At 40.7% G+C, this 11657-nt stretch overlaps 1 protein-coding gene across 1 annotated transcript in view; it reads right to left on the minus strand.

Moving 5' to 3' along the window:
* LOC115588201 (aryl hydrocarbon receptor) overlaps positions 1-11311 on the minus strand; it is a 33696-nt gene extending 22385 nt beyond the window's left edge. Inside the window, exons 1-2 of the mRNA XM_030428610.1 lie at positions 10853-11311; positions 2870-3060 (exon numbers count right to left, since the gene is read on the minus strand). Of these exons, the coding sequence (XP_030284470.1) occupies positions 2870-3060; positions 10853-10908 (247 nt within the window). The 5' untranslated portion in view covers positions 10909-11311. The remainder of the gene's footprint in view (positions 1-2869; positions 3061-10852) is intronic.
* Between the last annotated feature and the right edge of the window lie 346 nt (positions 11312-11657).

Here is an 11657-nt window from a genome sequence, read left to right on the forward strand (position 1 = left end):
AGTGATAGATTTCACATTGGCAGTGTGATCTGGCATGTGATTGTGATCCTTCCCTTCACTGCTACAGGGCACAGACCATTTTTTCAGTGTGCCTGATCACTGCTAATGTCAAAGGAACTGGAAGGAGAGGCGTAGTAAGGGAGAGTAAGGCAGTGTCAGTGAGACTAGCAAAGGCATAAACACTGAGAACCTGGAGGAAGATGTCTGCATTGTATGGAGCTGCACAAAGAGGAAAAACGAAAATCACATCACACCCAAATCTGACTGAAGAGGAGCTCAAAATTCAAAATTGTGAACATTACAAATAATTGTCAGGTTTTTTTTTATATTTCAGAACTGTTTATCAGAATGGATAATAGTCTTGATCTGAGAAGGTACCGTACCTGTCAAAGGCACAGAGAGACAAAAGATGACAAGCTTTTGTTCCTCCTGATAAAACACATAGGGCCCTATTAAAACAATCTATGACACACGGTTGTTAAGTGTGTGGCACAAGTACATTTAGGGCATCTCCAACGCTATAATGGTTGCAAAGTAAGGTGCAACGGGGGCATATTCACACTCTTAACCAGTTATAGGTGTGTTAAGGGCATGATATAAATTAAAACAATGGGAGTGTCATCATCCATTCCCTTTCAGAGCTGGGTAAGCCAGGACCCGATGCATTGCCATTTAAACAGTAACAATCAGGTACAGGTATGTGGTGCTGGGCCTGTGGATCTTTTGCAACCACTGTCTCCCAACCCTCTGTCCCATCAACAGCTCTGTTTGATTGTATATGAGCAAAATGTCCTGATATTTAACCGAGGAGGACAGGTGCTGATGTGTGTGTAAGTAAAATGTGCATCTTAGTTAGTGGATAAAGTGGGGCATAAAAAAGGATCATTCTGATTAATAGTGGTGGTGAGTGAAATAACACATCTTTAATGAGGAAAAATATTAATGACATTACCTGCAGTTTTTCCCCAGCAGCAGAAATGTACTTCTCTATTAAGGGAGATCCATATTTTCATTTACACATGAGGCACAACAGCTTATTTAATTCTCCTAACACGGTTGGTCAGAATCAAATGTTAACAAATGTTCTGCTTCTTCTACACAGCCACTGATCACACACCTAGTTCATGTTGGTACGGTAAATTTGTTTGGAGTAAAGCAGCCATCCTCCTGATTAATCCTGAGCCCCATCAGAGCTACCAAATGGAGCATAAAACTGTGATTCTGTTTTCTCTGGAGACTTTCCTCTATCCTGTCATGTTGATAACTTTGGCATTAAGTGTAGCTGCTCAAATGTGCCATGATATTTGCTGCAGTGGCATTCTGTGTGCATGGAGACATTTTAAGTTGCTGACAGCAGCCTCTTATCATTTTAAGCAGAATGTGTGTGCATCTGAATAATGTGCCTTTAATTAGCTGGCTAATTCTGCATCACTGACTACAATCTATAGCAGTCGCTTTTTGCTGCTTCAAGATACTAATGCGTCAACAATGTACCTGCCATTTTAAGACCTACATGACCGTGGGCATGCATGTAGGTGCAATGATATATCCCCAAAGCTGGAGGAAAGTTTTTCATACAATGACAGAGTAACTATGCTACTTCAGTCCATCTCACCTATATAGCAAAAGAAGTAGGCGAAAGGGTGTGAGAACAAGCTGCGCTGGAATGTCACAACTCCTGTGACTGCATGTAACATGTTCCTTCATACTGGTTGTTCACACTGCAAACGACTTGGCTAAGAAGATAGTTACAGTCTGCAGCATTTTAAAAGGTCTTTATCTCATTATGTTTATCAAGTAATAATAAAAAAGGACATGCATAAGACAATAAAGGTCCTGATAATATCTTTATGTTGGAATACATTTTGTGTAACTAGACCACTTCAGTGTGAATCTTAATAGATACACCGTTCACTATATTTTAAGCTATTTCATTTGTATTTTATAGACAGCAGTGAGTCACTACTCCATCAGTGAATCGTGAAGGTTTTTGTTGATGGAGACAAACAAGATTTAGTGCAACATATCCACTATAATTACGAGTCACATGCAAAACAATGCAGAAAATGTTTTTAAAAAGCAATAGAAAAAAGAGAGACACTCTAACAACCTCAGTGAAGCCGCAGGCATCCAGGCAACTTACTGAGCAGCCTGTCTGCTAACACCTCAGTTAAAATGTCTGTTCAACTCAAAGACAACTATCATCAGTGGGTGGTGGAGAAATCATATGCATGATTCACATATAATTGACTCACACATGATCTCATCGGATTTTGAAAGCCAGCATGCCTGCAAGTATAATCAATTTACAAGGGCTTAATAAAATGAAACATAATGTTTTTTTCAAAGTGACTATTGTTGGTCTGCTTTTAGAGAGGGTGGAGTAAGGTTACAAGTATTGAGGATGCGTTGTTTCCTAAAACAAGATTACTGCATGCTTCTCATACCTTTCTTGTCTGTCAAGTGTACGGCGGCACGTTCCCATTGTTCATCTCAAGTTAGTTCAAGATTTAATGATTGTAGGTGCTGGCCCAGTCTTCAAATTTTGCTTTCCTATTTATCAAGCTTGAATTCTTTGTAACTCAGTCTTTCGAAGCTTGACTCAATATACATACAGTCCATATAGTCCTAATTCTTAGGTTCTCAAGAGCATTGGATTTAAAAAAAGACTGGAACACTGCACACTAAAACTAAACTAAAAAGGCAACCAGGGACTTAGGGCTGGATGTCGTAGATGTGCCGTAAAAACTGGTGTCCCAGGTTCACACTGGCAGCCAGTGTTGAAATAATTTTGAAATGGCTACATGAAGGAAATTTGAGGACACACAATTACACAGTAAGCTGGTATCTGACCCACGCTGGTCCTCACCTTTGAAGTGGCTCTTCACTCTCAGGTATCCCACGCTGAGACGAAGGACAGAAAGTTTGTCCAGCCGAGAGCGGATATCCTCAGAAAAAGGCAATAGCTCCGTGAGCCGGTCGAGCTCTCCATTCAGCCGATCCCGGTGGCGTTTTGATGGGTTTGATTTAACGACTTCATTACCATCAGAGAGCTTCTTACTGTGGAGGAATTAGAAAAAAGAAAAAAAAAACATAGCTGGTTACGCAAATGTTAACTGTGCTGATTGTGAAAGCCTGTGATGAAGAGTGTAGACCACAAGTGATTCAGCTCAGGCCTGGCTAACCGGCCCTGCCACAGCATGCCATCTGTTGTTGGGTGCAGTACGATACATGCTTATTAAACGTAAGCTATACTTTAAGCAATGTTTCAAACAGCTTCGACCCCTCTCAGGGAGAAAAGAGGCAGCCATAAATGAGACTAATAAACATTTCAGTTCCAGTGAGTCGACAGTAGCAGTGTCATGATTCCCCAAATCCAGAGTTTGGATCAATTCGATTCTTTCTTTTTTTTTGGCCTTTTTATGGCTTTATTGATAGTACAGCTGAAGATATGACAAGAAACAGGGGGAGAGAGAGGGGGAGTGACACGCAGCAAAGGGACCCAGGCCGGGAATCGAACCCAGGTCCGCTGCGTGGGACGCGCGCTCTACCAACTGAGCTAAACGGTGCCCCTCAATTAGATTCTTTAAAATAAAAAATAAAAGGACTGACCACTATCAAATCAAATCAATTTTTTTTTAATTAGCCAAAATAGTAGTAGTTCAAATAATTACCAAAAAAACAAAGATTCCAGAGTAAAAAAAAAATACCACCCTTCAGTGATTTAAAAACAAACAACAAAAAACAGACAGATGATCCTTTATTGAAAACAAATCAATAAAGGATCTTTGGCAATGTTATCTGTTAAGGTCAGTTCAGTCCTTGCCTTACGAGTGAACTTTGAACCAGTCAGTAGTTCATCTTTGTGCACAAAGGATAAGAATCTGGAAATGAAGTTGCAGGCTGCCGAGAATTCTGTCTTTTCTTTCTTAAAAAAATTACTCAAACTGATTCATTGACTCTGAAAACAGTTGCTGATTAATTTCTAAGTTGACAACTCATCAACAAATTGAATCCACTCTGCTAGGATCAAATATTTTGATAGCTGAAGCTTTTGTTTTTGCCTTGGCCTCCTAAATGCACTACCGATCTGGAAGTATCGGTTTAGTATGTTCACCTGAAGCGTTCTCCATTGCTTGCAATTGACAACCATGAAGCTACAGTAGCTGTGTTTGAAAATAAAAGTTCATTACAATTGTTTATAGCTCTTATCCACCTCTAAACCTCTAAAGAGGAAAACAACAGAGTGGGATGTTTTTTTTCTGGAGGAAGCAATCCTCAGCCAAGAAAAAAATAGTACAGACAGACACCAGCATGCAAAACATACAGTGGTACCACAAGTCATTCCACTGACTGTAGTTTGTCAAATTGGAACCAGTTTTTTTACCGTGACAGCAGCTTTATTTGCACTGCTTGACTTTCACTCTTAGGGTAACAGGGTTGAAGACCACCCATGCTCAAGAGTAAAATAACTCTCAAGGCTTGCTTGAAATACATGTCATTACTCACAAATCAGACACACATGCTACACCAGGGGTTTAACCAAGTGTCAGTGAAAGGGAGCAAGGGCGAGGACCAAAACTCCAATGTTGACATTCCTAGACTACACACCTGCTAAGAAAGACAGACTGTCTGACGGCTTCCAGGTCCTAAAAAGCCTATATATTTATTTGATATGAACAACCTATTTGGAGTTTTAAGAAACCACTCGCCTCAAAATATATCAAAGCTTATTTCTGCCCAGTAAGAACCAGAATAGGAAGTCTCAAGATTATCATAGGCATCTAACATTTATGACATAGGAAATCAAACTTATGACAGTATGCACTATCTTAAGTTTATGACTTACTCGATTAAAATAATTATTTATTTATTAACTTTGTCGGGACAATCATCTTTCACTTCTGCTGACTGGAGTCTTGCATTGTTTATTTAGTCAATTCTGTATCGGTGATAAAATTTCTTTGCTAACTCTGAGGCTTAGATCTTCTGATGGTGGGATCACTTTGGGTCTACCTGATTGTGCTTGGATATAAATAATCTAGTCTCCTCTAGTCAAGCCAAGATTTGATGTCGATATACTTAATATATATGTAAGAAATATAGTATATAATATACTTGCAACAATTTGACTTCTGACACTTCAACTTAAGCTCTGGATCCTTAAGCTTTCTAAAAATGTTCAGGTTTGCATGACAATTTTACGATTGTCTTTTGGACCCCTTAAAGCAACTCAGACACTAGCTACAGCATCTGAGCTCTCTGGTGGGGAAGCCTTTTAAATCACAATGTTGCCATGGTCAGGACTCGATAGTCTGTCAATGGCTATCAGAGTCATCGGCGATGAATGAAGGCATCATTACTAATTGGCCCAACCCAACTATAAATTACAAGTTCTATCTGTAAATCCTTCTATGAGCCTTTGTTAATATTGAGACTCATCTGATTCCATAACATCAGATCTTTCCCAAAAATTATTTCTTTGGGTAATGATAGACCATAAAATGTCCTACTCTGCCACTGAATAGGCTGCACGGAACGCAACTTGGATTGCTTCTGATCCGAGCTGTACCTCTCAGAGAAGCAGGACTGATCTCACTCTCAAGAAATGTCTTGAGAAAACAAAAGTCGGCATTCAGAACATATTTTCCACCTTGATTTGCTGTGGATCACGGGGTCGAGCAGCAGACATCAGGACTTTCATTATTTAAATGGGGGATGTTTGACCTCATCCCTCGATTTCTAGTTGGATTGCTAATCTTAAAAGGAAAAGAGAAGAGATCTGAACCCAAACGCCTCTGTCTCAGAGTCCAGGCAGCCCTTGATAACTCTGCTGTAATGATACTGACACACATTTGTCTGCTCAAACTAGATGAATCATTTGAACCACAAGCATGACTCAGTGGTTCTAAAGTATGAAAAGAGTGCTCTCCATACACATGTTTGGCTGCTGAAATACTCAGACTGCAATTTTGGAAGTAGGATAGTTTATAATAGTGAACTTTATCCTGCAAAGAGCTTTCCAGACAGTGGGGGAAAAACAAAACAGAACTCACAGTGAATAACATATTTTGTAAGAGAACAAATATGATGAAGTGTTTACAACATAAATAGTTCTACTTAACATATCCTACAGCAATTTTCGCCAAACACTCATGCCAGAATCAAGGTTTTCTATTGCTTCATGCTGACTGAGAAAACACTTCAGTTTACTCCCCAGAAAAGAGGGTGAATGCTGTTTTCCAGCTGCATCATACAGCGCAAAAGAAAATGAAAAGGCTACATGAACATACCAAAAAACCAGATACAGTCCAAGGCCTCACTCTGCCAGTAAATTGGTCGATTTCGCTGTGTCCAGAGGAACTTCGGAGCTAAAAGAGAGGTGATGGTGTGATATTCAAGTATTGTGCTCTGAAAAAATATATGTAAAACAACGTTTGAAACATGAATACACAGTGGAGAGTTGGATGCAGAGGTTTCTATAAGAGCTGATAAGACTGTTTGAAAGTGCCATCCTCTGGGAGGGAGCGAGTCACAATCTCTTTAGAGCCAACTCTCAAAACACTGGCTTCAGGTCAGTTTTCCGCCAATGTTTTTAAAAGCTCTGAGAGTGGTTTGGACTGAGATTTTTCTGATGATCTGGGAAGCTGCCCCTTTATGTTTCATGGCACATTGGATGCTTCTATCTGACTGCCATGCACGCAGAGTGTTTTTACTTATTTTCAGAGATAGTGATCCACAGTGAATGGTTAGTGGGAGTTTCTTGAAAACATTACATCTGTTAGCCTACAAGGAGTAAAAAACCTGTGTACCTAGTAGGGCTGACACGAGTGTTTGGAAGCGTCAAGACTTCAAAGCTTCTTTTACAGTGCTGATTAACATCTAAGTCTGTATTTGAACACTGAGGGGTTTTATTTTTGTGTGTGTGTCAGACTTACAGAATAAGGGGCAAAAGACTGGTGAAGCATAATTAACAAAGATCCTCTATGACATGACTGCTCACATTAAAATCAGGCATGTGAAGGTGATAAACGAGGGAATGTTTGTACTCATATGTTTGTATGTTTGAGCTCAACATTGGCTCCCTGTAAATTAGACTTGGGAGGCACTGATGTAATAGACAGAGGCTGAAGTCTCCTCTTCTGTCCTTTCCCTAATTGGGCTCATAATGACACAAATAATAAAGTGTGTCAGTTAATAATGACCACAAGTTTGCCCCCCATAACATGTTGATATATTAGACTGAGAAGAATCACAGCTTTTAAACGATAATGACAAACTGATGATTAAACAATAATAAAACGAGTTTTGCTCACATATTTTAACACAACTTCAACATAATAAAAAAAACAAATAATAAATAAGTAAACTAAAGCATTAGTTATTCTACTGTTACCTGTTTATTTCTTAGGCTTAATTGCAATTTTCATATGAAGTATGTCATTGTTAATGACGGTTTTCCTATAAGAGTGTTAGACAGTGATAAAAGTGTGTAGCTGGTGTGTGTGTGAGCGCTCCTCTTTGAAAATGAAACAAAGGGCAAAGAACAAAGGGCAACTTTGTTGTTCAGCAGGAGTGTTTTGGTGTTCTGCCAAACCTCTTATCAGCACGTCTGCCTGTGAGAGTGTCTCACAATCCCTTTAGATTACTAGGCAAGGAGCACTTGGTATGAAAGATATTATCTCGACTTATTGTGGATACCATTGCTTGCTAAAATAAATGCATAGTCATACTACAAAGCGTATACCTCACTAATCCCTGTAGTGCTACTTAAGTACACATGCACACACACTGGCCTACCACTGTGGTCTCTGAGTGGGGAATGGGGATGGTTTAATGAGCCCTATAAACTATAATTAACCCATACTTTACAGCAATATGTGCGAATGCTGCTACTGTTGAAAAACAGTACTTTAAAAGGACTGAGAAAGGACAAGGCAGGTTCAAAACCATTTCCTTCCTTTGTCACAAAGCTGATGCAACAAAACCAATGCAACAAGTCCCCGTTGTTTAGATGTCAATTTGGAAAACTACAGTTAGTGTAAATATGTTAGCTTGTGACGAGTAAATAACTCAGTGTTAAACTAGTTAGCAACAAAATTAAGATGCTGTGAGGGTCTTTTGAAAAATTGTATGCAGAATAGATAATAACCCCTACTAGCAAAATAATAACACAGAAGGCATGTGGGTAATAAAACAGAGAATTTGGATGGCCAGATCTGCCATGGAATGCTCCTATGTAGTGACCACAGCTTTTTACAGTCAGGCTCAATGGTGCCTTTGTGCAGCTGAGCCCAGCTGGCCGTCCAGGAAACCTCAGTCCTCAGTGCAGTCCCACATCTTCAGAAACACAGACGTCTGCACACAGACCACCTTTTTATTTTGGGATTTACACTGAGAACGGCCTTAACGCAATTTGCAAGATCACTATAAGCATGCAAATCTGTAGTGCAATCTGTTCACTGGACGTGAATCTTTGTTAAACATTGTAACATTGGTCAAGGTCTTAAATGTTGCTTCAGTACTTGAGTCAACAAACCTTTATTTGGTTATTTGTGTTATGTCTCTTGTGAATCCCTGTGGTAAAAGAGATATCAATCCATTTAAAGATAACAGCAGGGCTGTGTTTTGGATTGTAAAGTGGGCAAGGCCTTTGGTTTTTATATGGAAGAAAGGGTACCTGGTTTTAACTATACACTATTGTTGAATTTCAAAGACAAACGTTGTACTTAAAGTTCTACTTAAAGGAGCAGTTCACTCAAAAAATGAATGTTTAGTCATTATCCCCCATGCAGATGGAGTCCACAAAATGTTCTGGGGACTCCACAGAAAAACCGTGTTGTAGGATTCTGCTAATCAACTGAAGCAGCAGGGGACACAATGGGAAACAAACCCATGTGTATGTAACATATTTTCAAATCCATGTGGGATCTCAGGGTTTCTGTAGACTTGGATCATATTAAGTCTGGTTTTTGATGTTTTTCATTTTTTTTTTTTTTTTTTTTTTTTACATTTAAAGCTGCTTTAGATGTTCAGGAGAATGTTTCAGTGAACACAAAACCAAACCAAACCTACTTTTCCATCAGCATTGGGATGAGTGGATAACGACAGAATATGCATTATTCATTGAACTGTTTCTTTAAGCATTAATCTTTAGGACAAAAGTCAAATTCAGTAATATGTCACTCAAACAGGTTTTTGGAGATGTCAAATTCTCCTCTGAGAAATGTGATAGACATTTCGCTTTTTATTTTCATAAACCAAACTGTTACGTAACTGCAACCCGAAACATGCCCTCAGAGTACTGTAATGTAAGGGTGGGTAAAAAATTGTTTCACATGAGATTTGCGACATTTTTGCAATGTAATGTTAATGGAGCGGAGCAGCGGTCAGCAGTACCATAAAAAAAACAGCTGACAAATGCTAACGAGCTAGCGAACACACCCCACAGCATTCGACAAGTTAACGAAACTCTGTGGTGAAGAACATAACTCTGCTTCTGCTCAGCGTCCTGTACAACCATGGAGAACACCGCAGAGCCGACCCCTTGTTTTGTTATCCATGTACACACACCAGTTGCTTTTCAAATTAATTATATAATCAATGATAGCTTTTTAAAATAAAAAATAGTTTCGATTGACTCTTTATCTTGACTCCAGTTATGGTTCGTGAAGTATTTTAGCAGATTAAGAGCCCAATTTGATGGTAGATAGTGCACCATTTTCTACTCATTCAATCAGTGATCAATAGGGGGCAGCTGTGGCTCAGGGGCTAGAGCCTGCATCTTGTTGTTGGAAGGTCGCCGGTTCAGTTCCCCTGGTCTGCATGCAAAAGTGTCCATGGGCAAGATACTGAACCCCCAACTACTGTGAGTCGCTTCGGACAAAAACAACTGCCAAATGCCCTAGATGTAAAATGTTATTATGGAGAATCAAAAAATCAATTACTGACCGAATCATGAACTAAACAAACATTTACATAAAGGTCGCAACGCTAACACACTGTTGCTTGTATACCATCGTGAAGAGCCCTTTTCCAACTGATAGGAAGTGTTGATGATCGAGGCAGGAAACTCTTCTCTGTTGTTGCGTTCATACTTTTACTTACTGGCAGCATGACTGTACTTCCAGCTCAGTGTACTGTCAGGGTTTGCGCTGGAACAAACGTTTAAAAACACAAGAAGACGAGAGAAGAGAGGGATAAGGAGAGGAACAGGCACTACTGCACGCACACACACACACTCATTCACGCACGCACAATCACAGTCACGCTTACACACACACACACAGAGAGAGAGAGACGGCAGTGATCCCACAGGCCGTATCAGATTACAATAACATACCCGGAGCCCCCCCTCCCCCTCCCCCGCCCTCCTCGGAGCATCGCGTGAGAGCAGCAGCCGACTCTCCAACTTGATTGTGATTAATGCGAGAGGGCAAGAGATCCATGCCAGATCCAGGCAGCACACTTTCTTAAGGTAGTCCGCAAAACAAACCCGGAGGAGACCAGCGGCGGCACAAAGCCCTCACTATCGGGTTATTGTCCCCCTCAACTTCTGCTTTCAGACGTAAATAAAGTCGACATTTTCATTCTCTGACGCGACGTTAGGGCTCACGGATTCTTATTTTTTTATTTTTTTACTGCGCACGTCTCTGTGACTTTTACTGAACGGACATGCCAGTTGGTGCGTTCACGGCACGGGCAAATATGAAACGTAAGCTGCCTAAACTTTAACTCCAACTTTAACACGTAACGCCTACAGGTCGGAGTTACACATAGCCTAACTTACGGTCAGAATGATTAGAAACTCATTACTCATTAGACTCATTAACCAGAAGAGTGTGTGACTTACTGTTTGACGACGGGCTTCTTCCTCTTCTTGTTAGCGTAACCTGGGTTTCCCAACATGGTGTCACTTCGTGTAAAGCTCACAAACTTGACGGTAGGCTAATGTCCGCGCGGCTCTTTAACTGCTCCGCCACGAAAAGGCTTCCTCCATCGGCCGGTGGTCCCGTCGTGCGTTCTCCCGCTGGGTCAGACTCCCATGTCCGACGAGCTCCGCGCAGGTTCGGTGCCGCGTTGACAAACTCCCGTAGGCGGTCACCGTCGCTGACCTTTAGAGTGAGACTGCCGCGGCGGACTGAACACACCGCTGCTGAGCGGCTCTCTGAGGGAGGAGGAAGGAAACTCAGACAAAGTTTGGCCCAGAATTCAGCCCAGCGTCCAACCCCCGCACCTCTGGATCCACACCGCTGCCCCAACACTGTCAGTCAGAGTCACTGGAGTTTTTCTTCTTGGTTCTTTGCACGGGGCGTTTACAGGAAATGTGTATGTACAGTGTGTCAGAGCTGTGTTTTAAGGTGGACTGGCTCAGAGAGCGTGATCACTTCTGCCTGTGTCTCATCCACAGTGGGACTTTTTCACTCGGTTGGGAGAATATGTTTTCTGACCACAGGAATACATTAGACATCAAAGTCTCTCTAATATAACTATATAACTTCATTTAACTTAGAATTGTCCCACGGTATTCAGCTGTGTCTTGTTATCGTCCATTTATACCCATACTTAATCTCCTACTGTACAGTGCCCAGGTACTTGTTTTGTTTTATCTGTTGAGAATGTCCAATGCTTTCACAACCATGACAGTTTATTTATGC

This window comes from Sparus aurata, chromosome 9 (assembly GCF_900880675.1).
Source record: "Sparus aurata chromosome 9, fSpaAur1.1, whole genome shotgun sequence".
NCBI lineage: Eukaryota > Metazoa > Chordata > Actinopteri > Spariformes > Sparidae > Sparus > Sparus aurata.